The 25,562-nt window shown below is 36.9% G+C and overlaps 2 protein-coding genes across 5 annotated transcripts in view; one reads left to right on the top strand and one right to left on the bottom strand.

Annotated features, from left to right (window-relative positions):
• LOC307120270 (uncharacterized protein) overlaps positions 1-25,562 on the bottom strand; it is a 911,732-nt gene that overhangs the window by 351,114 nt on the left and 535,056 nt on the right. The gene's annotated exons all lie outside the window — the stretch shown is intronic.
• LOC307120304 (CD48 antigen-like) lies at positions 10,000-18,231 on the top strand. The gene is made up of 6 exons (XM_079807284.1): positions 10,000-10,072; positions 10,460-10,798; positions 12,963-13,241; positions 16,109-16,220; positions 16,332-16,393; positions 17,924-18,231. Exons 1-4 carry the CDS (start codon positions 10,021-10,023, stop codon positions 16,201-16,203), a joined length of 765 nt encoding a protein of 254 aa, XP_079663410.1. The 5' UTR covers positions 10,000-10,020; the 3' UTR covers positions 16,204-16,220; positions 16,332-16,393; positions 17,924-18,231.

Raw genomic sequence — 25,562 nt, forward strand, 5'->3', positions numbered from 1 at the left:
ATAATGCTGGTGAAAGGGGATGTTGTAGATTGACCTGTAGGGGGCAATCTAATGCTGTTAGACTTGACTTAAAAGTAGCAAAGAATAACTTTTTAGGGTGCATATGCTGTGATGCCATTAAGTATAGGCTACTGCTGGCTGCTGATTTCTTTGAGTAAAGAACCATTCTGAACAGATCTGTCTCATGCAAGTTATTACACTGCTCTTGACACCTGTTATCAGTTAGTAACTTGTCCATTTTGATGCCAACTCCCTTTACGTTGACATCCTAAAGCCATCTTTGCACTTAACCAATTTGGACTGTGTGTGTGTGTGTGTGTGTGTGTACATCTCCGCAAAATACTCATCTATGCGTCTCATTTAGATGCTGTTAAAATGATTCAGTTTTAGCTTAGCTCAGTTATTTCTCATAAACGCTAAAATCATGACACAAATTCACTTAAGTGAATCCTATGCATTTTAATGCCATCTTCACATGACCATACAGATCTTTTAAGTTAATTTCCAGTATAAGAAAATAGTGTTCGTAGAGGCTCCATAATTTCCTCAGAAGATCTTCCACTTAGAGCCTAAGGCACAAAATTATTGTTCTTCTCAGCAGGAACCGTTCAGTGTTCAGCAGCTCTTTTGAATGTGGACTTTGGAAACAGCTCTGATAACATTTACAGTTATGCATTTGGCAGACGCTTTTATCCAAAGCGACTTACAGTGCACTTATTACAGGGACAATTCCCCTGGAGCAACATGGAGTAAAGTGCCTTGCTCAAGGACACACTGGTGGCGACCGCTGGGATTGAACCAGCAACCTTCTGCATATCAGTTCAGTGGTTTAACCCACTGGTTTTATAAACCTGAGAAAGGAAGAGATTTACACAATTACAGGTCCTTTCCATTGTTCAGTGAAACAGATTTAAACAGGACAGACATACTTTACCCGTTCAAGTGCGGGCGAACATTTTCATCACAGATATATAGATTCAGATATAATACTCTACAATACAAAGAGGAAAACAAAATATAAAATTACACTAAGAATACAGTACAGCTCAACATGCTTTAAGAAACAAAATGGAGGGAAATAGGCAAATAATGAAGTGAATCTTTACTTTTAACACTCCATCTTCCTCCTCACATGAAATGCACAAACCTTGCAGGAAAAACCAGCATCTCAAATGTTTTACAAAAGTTAGAATGTTACACTTCACAACATTTTGTTACAACAAAAGTACCAAGAACATTTCAACAATGAAATAAAATAACATTATATATATATATATATATATATATATATATATATATATATATATATATATATATAGTGCATATGCGGGGTCTTATTTTTCTTAACTATAATAATTTAAAACAATTTTATAACACCCCTACATGACACTTTTTTTTAATCTTTACTTTGAATAAAATGGTAACAATTTCAGTTTTCTACTGTCCAGTGATAATCTGGAAAGAAAACAGAATGGAAGCCCTGTTACTATAGCAATGAATGCAACTTTAATTGTGTGGAACGGGGCTACACAGAACATGTTTGTTCATTCCATTGCACTACGTTTCTGTCATTTTTAATGTAAACATCACCCTAGTGTTTGACTGTTGCACTCGCATCTCGTTTCAGAGTATTGTGCATGACGCAGCTTTATAAAAACAGCTTAAAATAAGTTAAAATAACCTTTAAAAAGCGCGTGTGTAGACCTGTGTCTCGCATTTTAAAGGGTTACTTCAGCGATTTAGCTTTAAACTTTGTATCAGTAGAAACCTGGTAGTATATTCAAATTATGGTACTACACCGGTTTCAAAGCTGTATATCAATATACAGATACATATTCACGAATACAATTAATCTTAATTCACAACGTATAGCACGCAAACATTTTCATTCGTGACTGCAGCATCTGTATTTCTCCTACAGACTGAAGCGTGTGAAGCGTGTCCAATTTCTTTTTACCCTTCATGTTCCCCTTTAATGATATTATTAAAATGCTAAATAATGTTACTGTGAAATCCCTGTAGTCTCATGTCACACTTTAGGAGGTGTCCCATTATCAGTAGCTATTAATTGAGTTAAGTTCTGATTAAGGGTCATCCCAGAGGCAACATCCATCTGCAGAGTCTCAGTCTGATTAAGGGCATCCCATTAGCATCATACACTTCTATTCCCATTTGGGATGAAGGGTGATACTTCTGCACTAGTAACCTGAAAGATAGAAGGAACACAGTTATATGGTTAAGGGCACCCTTAGTGAAACCTTACTGTCATCATTAAGTATTTCCCTTTAATTGTTTTCCAAGTCCTTAGTGACCATTTCACCCTAAAAATAATGAAGGGCCTAAACCAGCTCCCTCAAATAATTCGCTGAACTCAAATGCAATGGCTGATTTCATGTTAATTAAGAAGCCGGAAGTACCAAGATGCATTTTAGTGATAGAAATTAAACGTATAATTTGCTTTGAAACAATGTGTATTGTACTTAAAAAATCAAATTGAATATATGAGCAGCTTCTCAATGTGAGCAATATTTGTGAATTATATACATTTTAAAATGATCTTGCATGCTCAAGTTCAAGGCGGCAGGCCAAAACAGTGAATCTATGGCTGAATCCGAAATCGCCCCTTAAACCCTCATTCACCATTTCCTACATTAGTCCACTAATAGTTCACTTGAAGGAGTGAAGGAAAACAAGTGAGTGAATTCAGACAGCTGTTGTGTGTACATCGGCTATACACTTGTTATTGTGGTGCAATGTGGGATTGAATGAGTGCACTCAATAACGTCCACTATGGTTTCAGACACCACTACAAATGACTGTCCCTTCAAATAATGCCCTATTTAAGGGTATAGGGGGCGATTTCGAATTCAACCCATTTGCTTAAATTTTGGTGTATGAAAAAAATGGTGCAACAGCGATGGATACTGCGCAGTTGCCTGAAATTTGGCATACTTTTTCAAGCCGTCAAACAGCTAAAACTTTTTACTGAAAAAGAAAACAAAAAACAATGGTCTATACACAATGTATCCTGCTGCCTAGGGTGGAGTCAGTGAGTACATTAACAATGATTCAGGACAAATATAATGTCATTTAGTGGGAAATTCTGTGTAAAATTCTGTAGTGTAGTGGCAGGATTTTAAGCAGTCTCCGAGTTGTGCTACACACAACTCTTGTTCTGATTTTAGGACATTTGTGTCTTTTAGGACACTTTGTGTCTTTAGTAAGCTCCATAACTGAAATACTGTAGTACAGCTGTACAACTGTAGTTAAGGTTAAACATGTTTAAAAGCAAGTGGTTGGTTATGTTCAGTTTATGGGAGATGTTGTAACTATAGCAAGCGCTTCGCTATTGCCGCGTTTGGCCAGAAACTATCCCCTTAAGGGTTTTCATGCAACAGGGCCCTGATACACACCACTTACAGATGTCAGACTGATATAAATTCAATGTTTTGCAGACAGACAGATTCAGTGCTCATAGTATCTTACCTGATGACCATTATCCAGTGTCCCGTTTTCTGTTTGAACAATAACAACAAACTCTTACTCAGGGTCAATTAGAATAAAAATGCACACTTGAACACATTTTCAAATATTCTTTTAGCACAATAAATATATTTACATTTTGTACAATCATCTGTATGGAATACTTGCCTTGTCTTGCTGGTGTAGATTTCCTGTGGCGATTGTAAATGACAGCAGCAGCTGCAGCCACAAGAAGAACAACTATAGCAACACTTATTCCTGCTACAGCAGCTGAAGACAAACCTGAACCTGGAACAGCTGAAGACAGACAGACATTATACCTTTACTGACAATCAACTCTTTTGATTTAAGCAGGACTATTTTAAAATTACTTCTATAACTATTCTATAACCATGCACTGAATGACAAAATATACTCACCAGTGACAGAAACACTGAAGCTCCTGATGATGCTGAATCTGCTGCTGTTGATCTGAAGTTTATAGAGTCCAGAGTCTTCAGTTCTGGTGTTTGTGATGGTCAGAGATCCAGTCTGAGGATCCAGCTTCAGTCGGTCTCCGAATCGCTTTTTACACTGATCATCTGCACAGATCTGACTCTGATCTGTGATTCTAATGTCATTAAAATACCATGTCATTACATCATTTGGGGTTTTTATTACACTAGGATCTAAAGTGACAGATTCTCCCTCCTTCAGTGACTTTCTCTTCACTTCATCTCGTTCAGCAGCAGAAACATCTGAAACACAAACCAACAGATGCTGGAGGATGTTTTTTTTTGGGGGGGAAACACACAACACGAGAGAATGGTGCAATAAAACATGCTTTGACTTACAGTTTGAAAAGTAGCATTTACACACATTATGTGATACATGAATTCATAGCGCTTATACAATACAGCCTCAAACCAATAGATGCTTTTACATAAAAACTTCTGTATTTTGGATTGCTGGTGAACTAAAAAAAAAAAAAAACACACTGATGGATTTAAACAGACAATAACAGAGATGAGAAAACCTAACCAACGGAAGAGCAAAATGTGTTTAAAGGTCCCGTTCTTCGTGTTTTTTTGAAGCACACAATTCACACAATTTACTTATCTGTATACCGCTGTTTTCGCTGTCCTAAAAACGGCTGATGAGTTCCTTGTTCTATGAAGTCCCTCCTTCAGAAATACGTAACGAGTTCTGATTGTGCCAGCGTTTCCTGTGTTGTGATTCAACAGCAGCTTAGTGCACGTTGGAAAGGTCACGCCTCTTAACGGAGAGGTGTATGCGTTCAATAATCTCTACAGCGTCCCTGGGAAAGCCAAACAAAGGTGATTTGACTCCTGGATGAAAATAATAGCGTCTCGACGACATGGCGATAAACACACTCAACGCAACAGTTCCTTTTCTCCACGCGACTGTCCTCTTCTCCACGTGGGACAGCAACAAGACCGCGCCCCCTTTTTCGCGTATTCTTTTGGGCGGAGGTTAGTCTGTTCTACTGACGTAATTACAGAAGGAAGTACCAGGATGTAGTCCAAGCCAGCCGTTCGCTGTAGGCTTTGAAAGGGAACTTCTGTTAAATAAAATATCTCGCTTGGCATTGAACTTTGAGCTTTATAATTTTACAGGTATTATTTATGCTCTAACAGCAACATTACACACTAACTAAAGTTTGAACAATGGGATCACGAAGAACGGGACCTTTAAAGAGGACCTATTCTGCTTTTTTCCATGCTCATCTTTTTTTAATGTTGCTGTTTAAGCCGCCTGAAAAAGTTGTGCACAGTTCTAAAGCACAAAGTTCCTTCAATGGGAGTTATTCTCTATATGCATCATAGGGATGCATGATATATCGGCAACATATCGTTATCGGCCGATAAATTATTATTTTTGATGTTATCGTTATCGGTCCAATAAGAAAATTTGATCGATATATTCAAGCCGATAGATAATGTATTATTTCTTTCAGCTGAGACAGATGCGCTGTCCACCATAATGGGTTTGAATTGCTCTAAATATGATTGGAATCACTTCGAAAATGAAAATACAGTTATGTGCAACATATGCAGCGCAAGTCTAATATAATCTACATAAAATGATAATGAGAATAGAATACGGCTGTAAAAGAACGTTGTGTTTCAGAGCATTTGTTGAGGGAAGAGCGCGCCCACAGAGTTACACCTTCATGACAAGCACAGTCAAGTTCGCTTGTGCATTCACAGCTTTTGTGCCATTGTAAGTTGTAATATTATATTTATTATTACTCTGTGTATGTAATCTCATATAGGATGCGTTTGGTTGAGTTAATTAAAGATGCAGTAAAGCACTTCATTGTACCGGTCTTTAGCTTCAGCGCGCATTTCAAACAGAAATGCACAGCATTAATAACTACTGGGACTGTCCTGTACATAACACTAATGAGAATATTTCTGTTATAAAACGTTGCGAAATCTCTGGGTTTAGTTGTGTTTCACGAAGTGTCCACAACGCATTCTGACCAGCACAGTCAAGTTCGCTTGTGCATTCACGTCATTTTAAGCATATGCAAGTCGTAATATTACGTTTTTGTAGTATAAACATCTGATTAATGTCATATAGGATGCGTTTCGTTAAGTCAATAACCCGCAGTGGTTCACTGTACCGGTGATCATCTTCAGTTTCAGCGCGCACTCTCAAACAGGGGAAGAGCATCCACAAGAGTTATAAGCCTTCACCTATGCGTGATTTTGTGCAAATATAAGTTGTAATATTATATTTATTTTGTATAAATATCTGATTGTTCTCATATATGATGCGTTTAGTTGTTAATTAATCTTCTAAGCGCTTCAGTTTACGGTTGTTCGTTCATTCTCTCCAGCTTCAGCGCGCTCTCAAACAGCAACATTAATATTAGTCTAGTCTATTAGGAATAAAGATATTTTTTTTTCAAAAACACAGAAGTTATTTTTATAACTAGCACTTTTATTGTTCTCGTATAATTTCCATCAACAATACAGTTTGATTAAAACCATTTCCTTATCGTCTGTGCGGAGGTTATTTCATGCACTTGCATTTTGATTCTTTATTATGCAGCCCAAGTAATGCTGTCCAATAACTTTTTTGCATTATTTAGGTATATTATTTTTATTTTTTAGGCAATATAATTTTTGGTAACGTTTTACAAATAAGGTCTCATTTGTTAATGCATTAACTAACACGAACAAACAGAGAGCAATAACCTTTGTTTATTTTAGTAATAAAATGTTTGTGTTTATTAACAGTCCATTCACAGTGCATACCTAATGTTAACAGACACAACTTTGGGTCTGAACTTTGGCACCGATATATATTGGCCGATAAATCTAAATACAAATTTTAATAAACTCTGAGAGCCTGATTACAAAAACAAAAGGCTCACCATTAAAAGCCATGTCCCAAACACTGAATATGTTGAGATTAACATGAACTAAGATGAATCAATTCATTGTTGGTTAACTAATAGTAACAAAAATTAAACCTTATTGTAATGTGTTAAAAAAAAATGTATAAAGTAAGTTGGCCATAGGAGTGTAAAATTAATTTGAAAAGGTAAGGAATCTTACACTGGTTCAAATAGGCTACTGTAGTGTATAGACTTTTGTTTTTGTAATCAGGCTCTCAGAGTTTATTAAAATTTGTATTTAGATTTATCGGCCAATACAGGGAGTGCAGAATTATTAGGCACGTTGATTTTCTGATCATATTGTTTTTCCAGGCACATTTGACCAATTCCAAACCACAGTAATCCTAATAACTACTATTGATTTAGTATTTAATAATGTATAAGTGATATATAATTGTTCATAAAGGCTGGAAATGAAAATCACCTTATATTCAGGTGTGCAGAATTATTAGGCATGTTTTCTTTTACAGAAAAATTGAGCCAAAAAAATAGATTTAACTCAGACTGAAAAGTCAAAAAGTATTAAATGCCCATGAGAAGGATGCAATACTAATGCAATACTAGACATTGCAGTTAAGGCGTGACCATTGGACAGTGAAATGCTCGTTGGGTCAGCAGGATCTGACAAAAACAGGTGGTGAAGAAAAGACACCTGTTAACTGCAAAAGAATTAAGAATTAAGGTGAAGAATTAAGGGTGAAACCATCAGGAACCCTTTAGTCTCCAGTGCCACCATTTTCCAGAGCTGCAACCTACCTGGAGTCTCCAGAAGTGCAAGGTGTCAGGATCTCAGAGACTTCAGTTAGGTAAAGAATCCTAAAAAATGACCCCCACTAAATAAGAATCACAAGCTGAAGTGTTGTAAAATACATGAAGAAGGTTTTTTTATAGGCTTTATGGACAGATAGGTTGAGAGTGACTCTTGAAGGACCAGCACCACATCCTCTAGTACCACTGTTTGAAGAATTCATCTTCCAGAATCTGGCAGTACGTTTTGGGAGTTCATTTTAGTCAAATGAAGAAACTCGTACACTCACATTTTTGCTACAGTTGCTGCAGTAAATATGGTGCAAAACGCATTCACACACCCGTATCAAAAACACAATTTGAATCTGCTGCTACGAGTCTCAAACGCAGTTTTTTCGCCTTCAAATGACAAGTTCCGCGCGCTCTCACTTTTGCACCATATACTACGCGAAATAATGAGGAGCAAAAGAGATTTGTGCATCTGTGAGGCAGCGGTTCAGAGAGCAGAGAATTTCGGCCAATCAGAAGAGCTCTTTTAAACCGGTTGCGCGCGGATGAGGCTTAGTTACGTCATCACGTTTCGAAACGTTTAGAAATTTCAATGGTTCACCACTGGGGGGCGATGATCTCTGTGAACCCATGAATCAAGTGTCTATAGATTGTATCTATTGGTTTTTATCTCTGATCAGTTTTATTCATTTGTAGACGTTTTATGAGAAAGTATAATTAAAAGGAATAATATTTTATTATTTATTATTGTCTCTTATTGGCCTGTTTAGCTGAGCCATCCATGGAACAAACAAAACAAGTCCTGAAAATTGATAAAAGAACACACATTTGACACAGACACTTGATATTGATAATTAGTTAATGTTTTGCAAAAGCACTCAATACAGCCACTGTCGTGTAAACGCAGATGTTTTACACAGATTAAATAAACTTACATTGACATAAATATACACAACATTGCACAGGTTGCCAATTGTCACGCGCATCAAATTCAAGGCACTGATGTTTGCCTATAGAACAGTCACTGGCTCTGCACCCCTATACCTAAAGTCACTACTTCAGACCAATGGGCCCTCCAGAAACTTGCGTTCTGCAAGTGAACAGCACCTTGTGGTACCATCTCAAAGAGGCACAAAATAAAAAACACCTTGCCACATGTTGTGCTACTGCTAACTGGGAGTGGGACAGCAATTAGCCTACATATTGTTTCCCTATTGTTGGTTTGATTGTTTCTATTGTTCTCCTCATTTGTAAAGTCGCTTTGGATAAAAGCATCTGCAACATTATTAAATGTAAATGAAATGTGCTTAGCTGTCAAGCATCAATGATGCATGATGGGTACGATTCCAGTTTGACCTCTGTACTGTGACTCATTTTTGACTGTTTTGTAGTTTTGATGGATTGATTTGTACTTACTACTTGTACTACTTTACCGATTATACTTTATTTTTCTGTAAGCAGGTTTATCTAGAGAGGAAGTCAGACTGTGAAGTTCAGCAGGACAGGAAGAGGCCCTTTCCAAAACCACACATCAAACCAATGGCCACATTCAAGATGTTTGTCCATCCAGCAGATCAAACCCTGTTTCTGTAGAAATCAGACCACAGCAGGTTTCCGTTTGACTCAGATGAGCTGCAAGAGTTAAACCTGGCAATGTGAGATGGCAGACAGTTTTAACTTTTATGTTTTGTTTTTTCCATAACAATTGATGTTTTGTTTTTTCTATAACAATTGATATATGGATATGGATAACTTAATTTAAAACCAATACGAATGTTTTTAACCTATATGTTATTCAAGGAGATTCATACAGTGGGCTTTTACGTATTTTAAGTGAAGTGAGTGAAGTGACGTGTGGCCAAGTATGGCGACCCATCCTTGGAATTTGTGCTTTAACCCATCCAAGTGCAACACACACACCGTGAACACACACCCGGAGCAGTGGGCAGCTATATTGCTATATTAACAGCAATTGGGGGTTTGGTCCCTTGCTCAAGGGTCACCTCAGTCGTGGTATTGAGGGTGGAGGAAAGCGCTGGTATTCACTCCCCCCACCCGACAATTCCTGCCGGACCTGAGACTCGAACCCGCAACCTTTGGGTTTCAAGTTCGACTCTCTAACCATTAGGACACGACTGCCCCAGTATTTCATATGTAACATCATACACCATTACTAATGTTAAATTGTTTTAAAAAATCCATTATTAAAACAGTTAAAATCTTAATAAGAAGCAGAAGATTATTTTAATGTAGGCTGACTATAGGCCATGTGTGTACAATAGGAAGGTCAAACTCATCGTGGGAGGATTCACACCAGCTTGATGATCATCAGCAGATTTTAGGTCAGACTTTTCACTGAACTACTGAAGAAAATGTTTCACATGTTAGTATTGTTCTGTTTGTGCTGGAGACTCCTCCTGATTGGTAAGTTATAAAAGCATTTTATGGCTTAATATTTCAGAACAGTGTAACAAACTACTGTTAGTTTTCACTCATAATTCATAATTTTACATTTTAAAATTGTGATTTTAATGTAAATGTATTAAAATGTTAAAAGTCAGGAAAAGTGTCCCAGAGTCAGAAAGTGAGCTTTTCAAGGTTTTTTTGTGGTTTGAAATATTCATTTTAATGATTGTTTCTGGACATACAAATAGCCATCTTTAAAAAAATATAAAAAATTCTGCAGTAATCATAAACAAAAACAAAGGTAAAATAAATTCAAAAAGCAATTGACGTATAATTTCACACAATAGCTGACTTTGGGCTTTGTAAACCAACAGTAGTCTTAATCGGTTCCTGTTCACTCTTTAGGTGTGTCTGCTGTGGAAACAAATGAAGTGAAGTCAGTGTCAGTGCTGGAGGGAGTTTCTGTCACGCTAAACTCTGATGTTACTAAAATACATGAAGATGAAGACATACTGTGGAAATATGGAGCTGAAAAGTCTCTCATAGCTAAAATCAGTGTTGAGAACCAAATCTTCTCCACATATGATGATGTTCCTGATGGGAGATTCAGAGACAGACTGAAGCTGGACGATCAAACTGGATCTCTGACCATAACAAACACCACAACTGAACATGCTGGACACTATAAACTAGAGATAAATGGAGCGAAAATGTCAATAACAACATTCACCGTTTCTGTCTATGGTGAGTGGAGATCATTTGTCTCATCCTTCATGTATTTTACAAGTTAAGCTCAATCTACAGCATTTGTGGCATTGTGACGATAAACACAAAAAATAATTTTGACTAATCCCTCATTTGGAGGTTACGGTGAGGCACTTTTAAAAAATGGACATGAATGAGGCCAATATTTGGAAAGAAAACTTCAGAAGCACTTCAGCATTTTTACAGCCGTTTTATGGTTTATGGTGTATTGTCATGGCAAAGCAGTTAAATAAAAAAGACATTTGCCACGTTATTTCACAATTTCAGAATTGCGAGATATAAACTCCAAAAAAGTCTTTTTTCCTCAGAAATGGGCTTTTGACTCACAATTGTGAGAAAAGTAGACGCACAAATGTGAGAAAAAAAGTTAGAATTGTGAGATAAAAAGATGCAATTATCTATTCGCAATTAACATTTTTTATTCAGTGGCAGAAACAAGCTTCCATACCATTCACCGCCTCACTAGCCGCGTTTCCATTACAGATTTGCGCAAACTTTTGCGATATTTTCTAAAAGTCGATAAAAAAATATTGCGCAATGACGGCGTTTACATTAACTGATGTTATGCGACTAAAACCATTTTTTTCCCTCTCGTGATAAATCATTCCAAAAATCATGCTACACATGTTGTTAGGTTTATGTATATCCCAGCCACCGCACGCCATTATTTTTAATGAGACGTGCGTGTTACCCAAGCATTGATGGCAAGGAAAGTACTTTATACTTGAGCGGCACATTTGAGGTGTTATGATAAATTGTGGCATTTTTTATTCTATTGTTTTTTTATAAGTTTCATCTGTAAAGAATGATCAACTTTTACAAACGCCAGGTTATTGTGACGCATTGCCACATACAGAGATGAGCGACAAGTTTGATTTTGATGGTGTAACTCAAAGGGGTTTTTTTTACCTCTTCGTTATTTTGGCTTGGAATTTTGTTTGTTGTAAATATAAACTGAATTTAGAAATGCTTTTGAAATGAAAAACCTTTCGTTTAATAAACAAAATATATTTTTGAAATGAAGAAATTTGGAGTGGAGTGCAAAATAATCCGTTCCCTGAGTCCACGGCCTTTGCTGTTATTGAGTGTACACAAATAAAAGTAGACAGTTTACTGTTTATAATTACGTCTTGCACTTAGCCTATCTGTATAGTTAGGCTATGTCTAAATATTATAATCTTTTAATTTCATATGTTGATTATGAAAAGTGAGCAGATGAGTAAGGCACATAATCAGATGCGCATATGTCTGGGGACATGGATTGAGCATTTCATTAAACTGTGTTTTCTAGAAAGTCTTCATTTAAAATTAATTTCGTTTTGTATAAATTGTATTTTAATTTTGATCAATGTTTAATCAACTATTTGGCTGTATATTTAATAAATAAGAAGCAAAAATCGTCAGGAATGGATTGACGTGCGTAACTGGCCTGTTTCCTCTGCCTTTGAGTAAGGCTGAAACTACAGCGTCTTTCTGTTTTAATACATTTCTTGAATATATGTCTTAATTACAGTAGGCCTGTAGATAGTTATGATATTTGTGGATGCACCCGGTCCGTCATTATAAAGTTACGCCACTTTCCTTATTAGGAGAAAATATATGTCGTTTTAACATAAGATCTCGTTATTAGACATACTTGAGTGGAAAAAAAATAATATGTAGGCCCTATGTGGGGGCAATGCGTGACCGTACCAGGTGACCTGTAAATGCGAAAAAACTGTTTCCATTGCAGTTTTGCGAAAATGTCCTTTTTCGAATTGCCTGAAAAACCACCTCATGCGAGCGTAAAACCTTTTTGCGATATATGGGAGTTTTTGCGAAATTGATGCGTTTACATTGGGCGTATTTTCAATTCGCAATTTCAATTTGCGCAATTTGAAGGGTAGCTAATGGAAACGCGGCTACTGTAACACCTATTTTTGCTTTTCTCTGGTGGACAAATGGAAATAAATTTTTGTGGCAATCAGCATTGTCAAAATGTATTAGATTGATCTTAAACCAGAATATTCCTTTAAATATATCTATATACGGAAATGTTTTATCATTTTATATTTTGAGAAACACTTACTGACCGTCAACCCTTTAGCCAAAATAAGATGTTTAGATTTATCCATATTTCTGTTTATTCTCTCATGTTTCCCAGCTCCTCTTCCCACTCTTAACATTACCAGAGATAGTTCTTCATCATCATCATGTTCACTGGTGTGCTCAGCTGTGTTGAATGTGAGTCATGTGACTCTCTCCTGGTACAAAGGAAACAGTTTATTGTCCAGCATCAGTGTGTCTGATCTCAGCATCAGTCTCTCTCTACCTCTGGAGGTGGAATATCAGGATAAAAACACCTACAGCTGTGTGCTCAACAATCCCATCAGCAACCAGACCAGACATCCCAACATCACTCAACTCTGTCACACAAGTGAAGGTATGTTGTTGATAATAATATTGATTAATAAGCTGATCTATCAAGTTACAGTGCTGATGTTTTGATCCATGTGTGCAATTTTGTCCTTTGGTCAAACCAACAAAACTGCATGAACAAGCCCTTCTAAAATTAGACACATGGAAAGCAAGTGGCCATGGTGATATATCAGTGATGCTGTCTACACTGGATGTGGCACAACAACAAATTCCCAACAGTAACCTGACGCCCTTTTCTATTTCTGATCCTAGCACTTGTGCTACTTCTAAACCTGAAGAGCAAAGGGATTTGCAAAAGCCTCAAGCTTTTGCGGCATAGCATGGCACGACAACTGTCGCATCTGGTGTAGTCACGGTGTAATGACCAGATCCAAAGGTTAGCCATCCTAATGAAAAATCTGACTAGAGACCAATTTCCTTAACCTGGTAAAATATTCCATATGTCAACCTGTGAAGTAACTTTCAGTGATACACTGAACGCGGCTTATGCAGAATATCACAAGCTATTAAGTTAAAAGGCACAGACAGAGACAAAAAAAATTAATAAAATGGAAATGAAGGCACATGCTTTGGAGACTTGGGCACAAAACAACAAACAAGTCTGTCGAAATAAGGATATGCTTTGTAAAATTTTCAAGACAACCAGCAAACACTTAAATTGGGAGGTCAGGAGATTCCTTTGCGGTCACAATATGCATCACCTCGTCAACCAACTAAATGGAAATTATCACACAGACGAGTCCAGCGTCTTCATATCTTGACGGTGTTTGTGAAGCATGGAGCTTCTGCTGATGATTTAGTCAGTATGCATGTTCTGTATTGTATGTTAGGAAGACATTGGATTCTAACTAAACCAACGTGGGCTAGACGAAAATCATGCTGACGGCTAAACCCAACGTTTGTTTGATGTCAAGCTCTATCGTCAGGCAGATGTTAAATTTTGGTTGGAATAAGCGCCACACTGTAAAAAAGAATATTGATAAATAAATACATGGCAGAACATTAAATCTATCAAGATCTCAGCAGAGGAGGATTAAACAACTTTTAAGGTTCAGATGTTGATGATTTGTTGAAAATGTTTTATTTGTATGTTAAGTCACCATTATTGTGATTAGTGTTTGCTTTGGAGTTTGACTGTAAACTTTAACATTAGTTTTTTTTCTGACTGCTGTAATTGTGTTTGTTATGGCAAGAACAGCTAGAGAAAATGTGATCGGATTATGTTGGCTACTTCTTGATGATAAAGATATAATCATCATATAGTGATCCGATTCACTGATGTCATCCAGAATCTTATCTATTGATACGTTATCATTTTGTATTATTAATTATAGCAAGCCTTCTACAATATGAAATCCAGCAATGTTTTAGAGAGATTCTTTTAAAAACAATGTTATCAGACCATTAAATGACGATACTATCTTTATCATCATCAAGTAGCCAACATTGCTTGATAACATTTTCTCTTGCTATTCTTGCCATAAAAAAACAGAATTACAGCAGCCAGAGAAAAAAAAAATTCTTGTGTCAAGAATCAAACTGCCCAGCTAAATAATTTGCGGCGTAATTTGCGGGTGGGATATATGCGAATCTATGAATTTATTCATGTGAAAACGATAATGATAATGATAAATGAAACCTAATGTACAACTGAAAGGGATTTCTGGACATCATAATGTTATTTTTTTCTGAATTTGTTATTGTACATATATTTTATATTTTATTTAAAATTCGACGTCTGCCCAACATTGGAGCTTGACATCAAATAAAAGCAGAGTTAAGATGTCAACCCGTCTGACCGATGTTGGAGTCTTCATCTTGTGCCTACTGGATGTGTTAGAGTATGCAAATGTGCTGTTAGTTGTTTTTACAAAAAAGCAAGCAGTTCTTTGATACAGAAGAAAACAACATATAAGTGAGAGAGCTAAAAACCCGTCAGGAGAGAACAAGCTGGCATTAAATTAAAACAAGAAATGTCTCAGAAAGATCATCCCTTTCACAATCTTTTGTCACCAACTATAGGGCTGAAAAAACTGGCATTAAGATGTGTTTTGGTCGATTGTATCACAAGTAGACAAGGCATACACATTCCTGTTTACACCTGGTGTTTTAATTCGTCTCTCTTGTTCACTTTCGACCACCTCTGTCCTGATTTTTTGAGGCAAATGTTCTGTTTTTTCAATCTAATGGACGAAATAAGCTTGTGCAAGGCGGTCTTTTGTGGCTGTTCTAACACATTCGACCACATGAGTAACACTACGAAAGCAATCTGGTTAAATGCGTTTTCGAATACCTTTGGAAGTGGTCAGAAGGACAAGCTCGAAATGTTTTAGACCATGTTTACACCTGTATTTAACGTCGCCCACTTTTCGTGGACAAAAACGCATCTTAATTCCAGGTGTAAACAGGGCTTTAGGAAGCAAAATAATCTGACATCAAAGCAAGGACAAAACGTTATGCTAGTACCGTTCCTATTGGTACTGGATTGATTAATGAAAATAAGGTAGATATTTAGGGTTTTATGTTGCATTGTCCTCCTGAGCTACTCCTGAGCATGTTTTAAACAAAAATTGTATTTACATTTATATTTTATATATGTGTATATGTACAGTATGTATCATTATTATTTGGTATTGTACTCCTGAGCATGTTTTGTATATTTCTATTAATCTGTTTTTATACTTCTATTAGTATTTGCATCTGTATTTGTTTTTATACTTTCATTTGTAATCTTTCTTTCTAATGTACTTTCTGCATTAATTCAATCCTAGTACTTCTAGGCAGAAAAGTAAATACACTTCAAACATAATGTTAGCTGTAGGTCAGATGGACAGATTCACTCACACTAAAGGGTCATTTTGTCCATTACAGATCAAGGCCTACCTTTACTGTACAGTGTTGATCTCTGCGGCTGCCGCTGGATCTCTGCTGATTGTTGCTGTAGTCGTGATGTGCTGCATCTGTAAGAAATGTAGAAAAACAGGTCAGGAGAGCAATAAATTCCTCCGTATAAATATATTTTTTTAAGACAGAAATTTCAATATTGTATTGAAACTTTGTCATTTTAACACATCTGTGGTTATAGTTAATGCAGTCAAGGCCCGGGAGGAAGACAGAACGGATTCAGCATTGTGTAAACCAACAACACGACTAAAGGTAAGAAGTTGCAAGAAGATGTTGCAGTGAGTCAGTGTGTTTGAAGTTTGCAGCATCAGACGGTCAGTGAACAGACGCATGGTTTATTGACTCAACCGTCATTATTACCTTCAGTAGGGAGTTTTTTTAAAATATGGTATTTACACTAAACCTATAAGCGCCACTATTTGCACCTCTGTGTACGTTTTTGCAGACCTAAAAAAACCATAAGAATCAAAATGTTTTATAATTATTAATACATAAAATAATTATAAAACACTTCCTGGAGAGCGTGTGGTGGCGCTTTAAATAGCTCGGAGGCTTGCTCCAAACTCATTTCGTTGCATTGTACTTGTACATGTGTAATGACAATAAACTTGAATCTAATCTAATCTAAATGTACAAATTTTGTATTAACATTTGTATTAACAATGTTTTAAAATTCATTGTTATTGTCAATATATTGTCTGTGTTAGTTCATCGTTGGACCGTAGTAGCTGATAGATTAGGAATGCCTACTGTGAACACATTAAAACACATTTAAAACACATGGAATCGATCGTTAAACAATAATACATATGTGGCATGCAGGGTGGGGCAGAGAGTCGTGGGAATGGAGCGAGTGTCACGGAGGAGCTCCACTTAAACATCCACTCAAACAAAAAGTCCAGACTCCAGATCCTCTCTCGTCTTGCACTGTCGCCACTCCTCTTATATTTATATATTTATATTTATGCATTTAGCAGACGCTTTTGTCCAAAGCGACTTACAGTGCCCTTATTACAGTGACAATCCCCCTGGAGCAACATGGAGTAAAGTGCCTTGCTCAAGGACAGTGGTGACCGTTGGGATCGAACCAGCAACCTTCTGCATATCAGTTCCAGTTTTTAACCCACTGGATCACTCCTCTTATAATCATGGAGTTGTTGCATTGTGACGCATCTTTAGTTTATGGACGGACCATTTCTATTTTTGCTTGTCATGTGATCTCTGGCCTAAATGATCTTTTGTTTAAAATCATAAATCATAAAACACCATGTAATGTGGTTTGTTATTTTTAAATAGCCTAACCCATACAAAATCATGTTTTATGCCATTAGATTTTCACTGGACAGAAAGTAGGACACAGAGTTGTTACTCATGTTTGCTGTGCTGAAGTCTGTCCTGGAGCTGCAGCGTCTCTGCGGTTCATGATTATCTGAGCTGAAATGCAGCTTTAGCAGACATTGGTTTCTTTTGTAGACGTGCTGCAAAAAGCTTTGCTTTTGCTTTAGTGTGAAAGTCAATCATTATCAGAGCAGAAACTGTCATGACCAACCTTCAGAATTTAAACTGTTTGATGTTTTAACGGTTTAAAAAGTCATGATTGATGTCATTTCCTTTTGCTGCTCCATGTTAGCATCTGTTCTGTAGTAGTAGTTTTTCAAAATCAAACTAAACAAAATTATCAGTATTTGTAGATTAAGCTTTGCACAGAGAAACCTAAGTTTGTCTTCTATTAATTTCCCGTCGCATCAGCAGGTTCCTGACTGAGTTTGTGTTTTCTTGCAGAAATCAAAGACGGATGCTGTGTATGAAAATGTCCCCAAAAAACGATGATCAAATACTGTATTTATCTACTGGAACTGATGATAGAGTTCCTACAGGTCCCTGCCTCACACATTTAGGTTTTATTTACATTTATTTTTTGACATGTCTATATGTTTTTGCTTTTATGCACATTTGTTGTTATTGGTTTAATTGTGTGGTGCTCTATAGCATCCAGAAACTCAACAAAAATGTTAAAAAAAATTATCTTATGTGGAAATTTACCAAACTTCCATTATTAAAAATTGACCCTACACTGTGCTATTTTTTTCTATCAATGTTTGTTTGTTTGTTTTTGGTTTACAATATCACACACACACGCACACACACACACACACACACACACAAAAGGCTTGTTCGACGGAAAAAAATGGCATTTGGCGGGGTAAAATATGTGTTTATTTTGGCAGGCTAAAATTCGCATTCCTGGGTCTGTATATCACATAATTGGGGTCGCTTCAATCTTCAAGACTTGGCAACACAGTGCAGTTGAGTTCTGTTGACATTTGACAACAAACTTTATGCGTCGCTCCGTTGCTCTGATTGGTTGTAGGTCTATCCAATTGAGGTCTTTCCTGGTTCGGTTGAAACACACCCCATAATCACAGCCCAACGGAGCAGTATCAGACTCAAATTCTGACTAGAATTGAGTATGACGACGTCAAGCTACATGAAAGGAGGTTTTACTGTTAAAAAAACAGATTTGTGCGCATTAGTGGAACTGAAGATTTTAGAATAAACACAAAACACACGTGATCGCTATCATGCGGTGAATCTGGCCAATCGTGGAACAGCTGTGTCGTCGTCAGTCGCCAGCCGCTCTGGAGAAACTGCACCGGCAAAAAAACGTCAAGTGGCCGTATCCGTATTTCCATTAAAAATAAGGTGAATAAGCCGTCTGCTCTCGAATCACTCTCCCAGCACTTTGTTGACATACGTCACTGTCATGTGGCATCAGCGCTGTCTCAAGGCCCTGTCCCAAATGGCACACTTCAAGTGCACTTTCGGTCTTGTGGACTTACAATGGCCGAGACTGCAGGGTGTCCCATTTGTCATTTTAGGTCTCAGAAGGGTGCTCGCGAGCGCCCCCTTTGAGGTCGATATGCGCCCTCGATGCGCACTTCTGCCGAGCCCGCACTGGTGGGGGTTACACAGCGGACTTCTTCCCGGCAGTCAAAGCGGCATTACGCTGTGAAAGTGCGGACTCAGAGGAAGACCGTGAGGGTTTAGGGTGCCATTTGGGACAGGGCCCAAGTTGGACAAAATTTCTCACCGGCATGCAGCCCTCAGGTATTCCTTGCTATTTGGTCACACTCATACTCATTGGTGGCCATACACCTTCACTATTTTTAATTTAAATAAATGTTCTATATTTTAGTTTAATAATATTTATTGAATATTTTGAGGAGATCTTTTGGTACTAAATAGGCCTACTATTTGTGCAATAATTATGGTCCAATAATGACCATTTAATGAATTAAAATATTTTCTTCTAATATTTGTATTATTTATATTACAGTTAGTGTAGTAATTAAGGTTAAAATGGAGAATTCCAATGCAAAGAGGCAAATTAGAGTCATTTTGTGGCTGGAAAAATAATACATTTAATTTGTAATGCCATGGTTTACCCACTATTCAGTAGGTGCCTGTATGGCTCTTTAATAAATATACATGTATCTAATATTGCAGATCACAACTGCTTACTTATTTTTAGGTTTTGCATTTGAATACATATTGATCAAACACTAGATTTCTTTAAATGTGAAATTTTAAAACGTTAATAACTTAAGTTACATCCTAATATTTTGAATCATACTTATATAAGCAAACACGAGTGAATATGAATTAATTCAAGCAAATATGATTTAACCCAAGAAAAGTCTAAAATAGTGCTAAAAAGGCAAACTTATTGTTCCTTATATGTACAGTAGGCTATATACATATGAATTGATACTGAATCGAGATCGAAAATCGATATTTGTGCCAATCAATCACCAACCCCAAATTTGTAGTTTTAGGTTTATTTAAACGATTGTAATTCAGCTATGAGCACATTTGTGCTATCCTTTATATTTGTGCTATCGACATTCTGCAATACGCAGCCATAACACTCAGTAGTGTTATCAGCAGTGAGGGCTAAGCCCCCCTAAGGGTGAAATCCTAGAACCGCTCTTCTAGAGTGAACAGCCTTTCCTTGAAAGGGATGTTGGTAGGTTAGTCACTAATCTGCTGTGTAGAAATAAGTTTGAATGTACTGCAAATGTCCTAAAGAACGTGGGAGTCCATTTCTGTTTAAGCTGAGCATAAATTAGATACATTCTCTCTGCTTGCAGTGCTTCAGTCAGCAACTGGTCAGCAGTAATAAAGCCTGGACTTAAGACACTTTAGTAAATGGAAGTTCATTAAGGAGATGTTTGACGCCCTTTGTTCCCTCTTTTCTTGAGGCATTTATAGAGAGCTTTACTATGTCAGGAATGCCAGGGGTATGGCAGCCACAGTACAGCGGTGCCAGTGCTCATACCTCACTCCGGCTATAGGTGGAGAGGAGAGCGAGTGTAGAGACAATTTAAAGCATGGGGATTATTATTAGGCCATGATTGATAAGGTCCAATGGAGGGAATTTGGCCAGGACTCTTTTACGAGAAGTGCCATGGGATTTTTAATGACCAGAGAAAGAGTCAGAACCTCAGTTTAACGTCTCATCTGAGGTGTTAGGACCCACACAGACCACAGGGTGAGCGCCCCCTGCTGGCCTCGCTAACGCCTCTTCCAGCATCCTATCCAGGTCTCCCATCTGACCGTTCCTGTGCAGTATATCATAACATGGTACGTTTTATATACAATAAATACCAGGAAGATGCTACTGACAATGCACATTGACTTTTAACATGCAATAGAACAGCTCAAAGTGACAAAATAATTCCTTGTGGGTGGAATACCACACAGATTCTAATTTTGATAAAGTGCTGACCAGTGCAAGAGAATCAGCGGATGAGTTGGAAACAGAGGCAGTCTTCCCTCCTCAAAGTGCAGATATTAAGAAGAGAGTCTAATACGGAGTCAGTTGACATGGGATCTTCTGCAAAAAGTAGCAGAGTAGGCTATGTATACTTTACGAGAGCGCCATGTAGCGTTCACCTTTCCAGCCTCCACCTTCATCTAATACGAGTAGGCTACACAACATAAAAATCTTTTTTTTTTTTTTATTATTATTAGACTCATGTATTTATATTGCGGATTGAATTGAACAGATAGCTGACTTGAGTAGAAGTGTTGAAATCACATTTCAGAAGAGACAACGATCACTTCTCACTTCTGAAAAACCTAACCAACATCTCAAATCCATAATGCTTAACAACCAGGCTAATAACCACCAAAATCATTTCTGACCCACTCGCATCTTTGCACTTTCCATTATCAGATGACATTTTCAAATAACATTATTTAAACATAAATATGAAACAAAATACATTGTTTAATGGCTACAACAAGTAGGCCTATAGTAGCACTAGGCTACAGTACAGATGTCATGTCAAACGCCCACGTATTAAAAAATGGTAGGGTTTAAATCGGGCTTAGAATTACAGTGAATGTGTCGGGCCGAGCCGGACTCGGGCAAAACGTACACCGGCAGGGTCGGGCTTGATTTCTTTCTCTCTTTTTTTTAGCAAGATATAAGCTCTTGAAAGACAAAGACACAAATAAAACATATACAGTAAAACACATATGTGAATTAGTGAACATTCACATTGAACGCTCCACACGTCTCCATCTGCCTCACATGAAATGCAAGAACTTCACAATAAAAACCTAATCAACATCTCCCAATAGCCTACTTTACAAAAAGCAGAATGTTACACTTTACAATTTTTGTAATACATAATACCTAGTACATAAAACATTGACTTATGTAGGTTACATACATTACAACGAAGACAGAAGTAGCAAACATCCGAATTCTTTAATTAACGAATATCGTTGTTTTATTAGTAAACTGTGACGACCTCTGCTGTTGGTCTTGGGTATAGCTTTTCCCACAAATTATACAGTCTATTGCACACACCTGTGACCAGTGCTTCAGGCGCTCCTTTACAAAGAAATCTCCAGTTGAGCAAAGGAGGAACTTTGGACTTTGTTTGGTTTTGGACTTTGCTTAGGTTTTGTTTGTTTTCTGCATTTATGCTTCAACACTGTATTACACTTTCAACCATGCACTTTGCCTTACACACTGAACACAGAAACAGTGACTACGTTTACATGGACAGCAGTAATCTAATTATTGACCTTACTCTGAATAAGGCAATAATCTGATTAAGGTGTTTACATGAGTTGCTTTTAGAATATTACGTTCATGTTCCCGTTTTACATGTTACAGAACATAGTTTGATTAATGGTACGTCATTACGTCCCCATGCCACACTACGCTGTCCGGGGTCCAATCATAGCGCGACTTTCGTAAGTCTGTTCAAATCAATGGGCTCAGGCAACCCACTGTAACTTTACCTGCGGGTGTTGCTGTTGGACAGTGTGACTTTATAAAAACGAGTGATTTTTATACTTTTTTTATGATATATATATATATATATATATATATATATATATATATATATATATATATATATATATATATATATATATATATAGTTTTATTTTGTGTAATATTAAATATTGTCTTTCAGGTTTTTTTAAGAGACCCATCTTGCCTCCTTCTTGACAGCCTACATTTCGAATAATAGTTTTGATAAATGATGAAAATGTGATGAAAAGTTTTCAAAATCGTGATTGTTTGGATTGTTTTTTTTTCTGCCATCGAGCCACAAGCGTTCACTGAATGGCATATGGCTCGCGAGCCTAGAGGTTCCCGACCGCTGTTGTAAGCAGACAATTATGAATCTGGGATTACAGATACAAAATGATCGTATTTTACTTTTAAAATGAGCATTATTGCAACACAAAGAAAAAAAATATATAGAGGAGGCCGTGTCCGAGTGAGCAGAGTTTTTACGGTCTATGAGCAAGACACGCAGTCACGCACCATATAGCAACGTCATGGCAACGACATTTCAGACTGAAAGATACGTAAAAGATAAACGGGAATTTAAGCGCATTGTTTTGTACGTGCGGTTATATTAATTATAATTCAAATTCTGTTTTATTTGTCACAATATTATTGATGATTGTTTAGAGGGGCACTTTATATAGGCTACTTTTGATACGAGCCCCCAAAGCCCTCCCCTCTGCACTTGCCTGGTGTGTGTGTGTGTGTGTGTGTGTGTGTGTGTGTGTGACCTGTCACAAAACGCGGCGGAAACTCCTTCACGACGTTAATAGTTAGATTAAGGTGTGTACATGTCTACAATGCACTTAGATAATGCGACTAAAACAGGCATACTCCACATGTCTTAATTCGATTTTTGTTTAATTCGAGTATGGCTTTAACCGGATTAAGGTAATTAGAAATCGCTGTTTACATCAGTACGTTTACATGGACAACAATACTCCGATATTAATCTGATTAAGACCATACTCTGATTAAGAAACTACCATGTAAACAGCGATTTCTAATTACCTTAATCCGGTTAAAGCCATACTCGAATTAAACAAAAATCGAATTAAGACATGTGGAGTATGCCTATTTTAGTCGCATTATCTAAGTGCATTGTAGACATGTACACACCTTAATCTAACTATTAACGTCGTGAAGGAGTTTCCGCGGCGTTTTGTGACAGGTCACACACACACACACACACACACACACACACACACACACACACACACACACACACACACACACACACACACACACACACACACCAGGCAAGTGCAGAGGGGAGGGCTTTGGGGGCTCGTATCAAAAGTATATAAAGTGCCCCTCTAAACAATCATCAATAATATTGTGACAAATAAAACAGAATTTGAATTATAATTAATATAACCGCACGTACAAAACAATGCGCTTAAATTCCCGTTTATCTTTTACGTACCTTTCAGTCTGAAATGTCGTTGCCATGACGTGTTGCTATGGTGCGTGACTGCGTGTCTTGCTCATAGACCGTAAAAACTCTGCTCACTCGGACACGGCCTCCTCTATATTTTTTTTCTTTGTGTTGCAATAATGCTCATTTTAAAAGTAAAATACGATCATTTTGTATCTGTAATCCCAGATTCATATTTGTCTGACTTACAACAGCGGTCGGGAACCTCTAGGCTTGCGAGCCATATGCCATTCAGTGAACGCTTTGTGGCTCGATAGCAGAAAAAAAAACAATCCAAACAATCACGATTTTGAAACCTTTTCATCACATTTTCATCATTTATCAAAACTATTATTCGAAATGTAGGCTGTCAAGAAGGAGGCAAGATGGGCAGTGTCTCTTAAAAAAACCTGAAAGACAATATTTAATATTACAAAAAATAAAACTATATATATATATATATATATATATATATATATATATATATATATATATATATATATATATATATATATATATATATATATATATATATATATATATAATATCATAATATCATAAAAAAAAGTATAAAAATCACTCGTTTTTATAAAGTCACACTGTCCAACAGCGACACCCGCAGGTAAAGTTACAGTGGGTTGCCTGAGCCCATTGATTTGAACACACCCACGAAAGTCGCGCTATGATTGGACCCCGGACAGCGTAGCGTGGTATGGGGACGTAATGACGTACCATTAATCAAACTATGTTCTGTAACATGTAAAACGGGAACATGAACGTAATATTCTAAAAGCAACTCATGTAAACACCTTAATCAGATTATTGCCTTATTCAGAGTAAGGTCAATAATTAGATTACTGCTGTCCATGTAAACGTAGTCAATGACTACGTTTACATGGACAGCAGTAATCTAATTATTGACCTTACTCTGAATAAGGCAATAATCTGATTAAGGTATTTACATGAGTTGCTTTTAGAATATTACGTTCATGTTCCCGTTTTACATGTTACAGAACATAGTTTGATTAATGGTACGTCATTACGTCCCCATGCCACGCTACGCTGTCCGGGGTCCAATCATAGCGCGACTTTCGTGGTTTACCTGCGGGTGTCACTGTTGGACAGTGTGACTTTATAAAAACGAGTGATTTTTATACTTTTTTTATGATATTATGATATATATATATATATATATATATATATATATATATATATATATATATATATATATATATATATATATATATATATATATATATATATATATAGTTTTATTTTTTGTAATATTAAATATTGTCTTTCAGGTTTTTTTAAGAGACACTGCCCATCTTGCCTCCTTCTTGACAGCCTACATTTCGAATAATAGTTTTGATAAATGATGAAAATGTGATGAAAAGGTTTCAAAATCGTGATTGTTTGGATTGTTTTTTTTTTCTGCCATCGAGCCACAAGCGTTCACTGAATGGCATATGGCTCGCAAGCCTAGAGGTTCCCGACCGCTGTTGTAAGCAGACAAATATGAATCTGGGATTACAGATACAAAATGATCGTATTTTACTTTTAAAATGAGCATTATTGCAACACAAAGAAAAAAAATATAGAGGAGGCCGTGTCCGAGTGAGCAGAGT

The sequence above is a fragment of the Gobio gobio genome, assembly GCF_949357685.1.
Source record: "Gobio gobio genome assembly, chromosome: 24".
Lineage (NCBI taxonomy): Eukaryota > Metazoa > Chordata > Actinopteri > Cypriniformes > Gobionidae > Gobio > Gobio gobio.

Excerpts from the sequence above, each read along its gene's own strand:
- LOC307120304 (XM_079807284.1), top strand. The coding sequence starts at position 10,021 with ATGTTTCACATGTTAGTATTGTTCTGTTTGTGCTGGAGACTCCTCCTG. Across the intron at positions 10,073-10,459 it reads CTGGAGACTCCTCCTGATTG|GTGTGTCTGCTGTGGAAACA; the intron begins GTAAGTTATAAA and ends TTCACTCTTTAG. Across the intron at positions 10,799-12,962 it reads ATTCACCGTTTCTGTCTATG|CTCCTCTTCCCACTCTTAAC; the intron begins GTGAGTGGAGAT and ends CATGTTTCCCAG.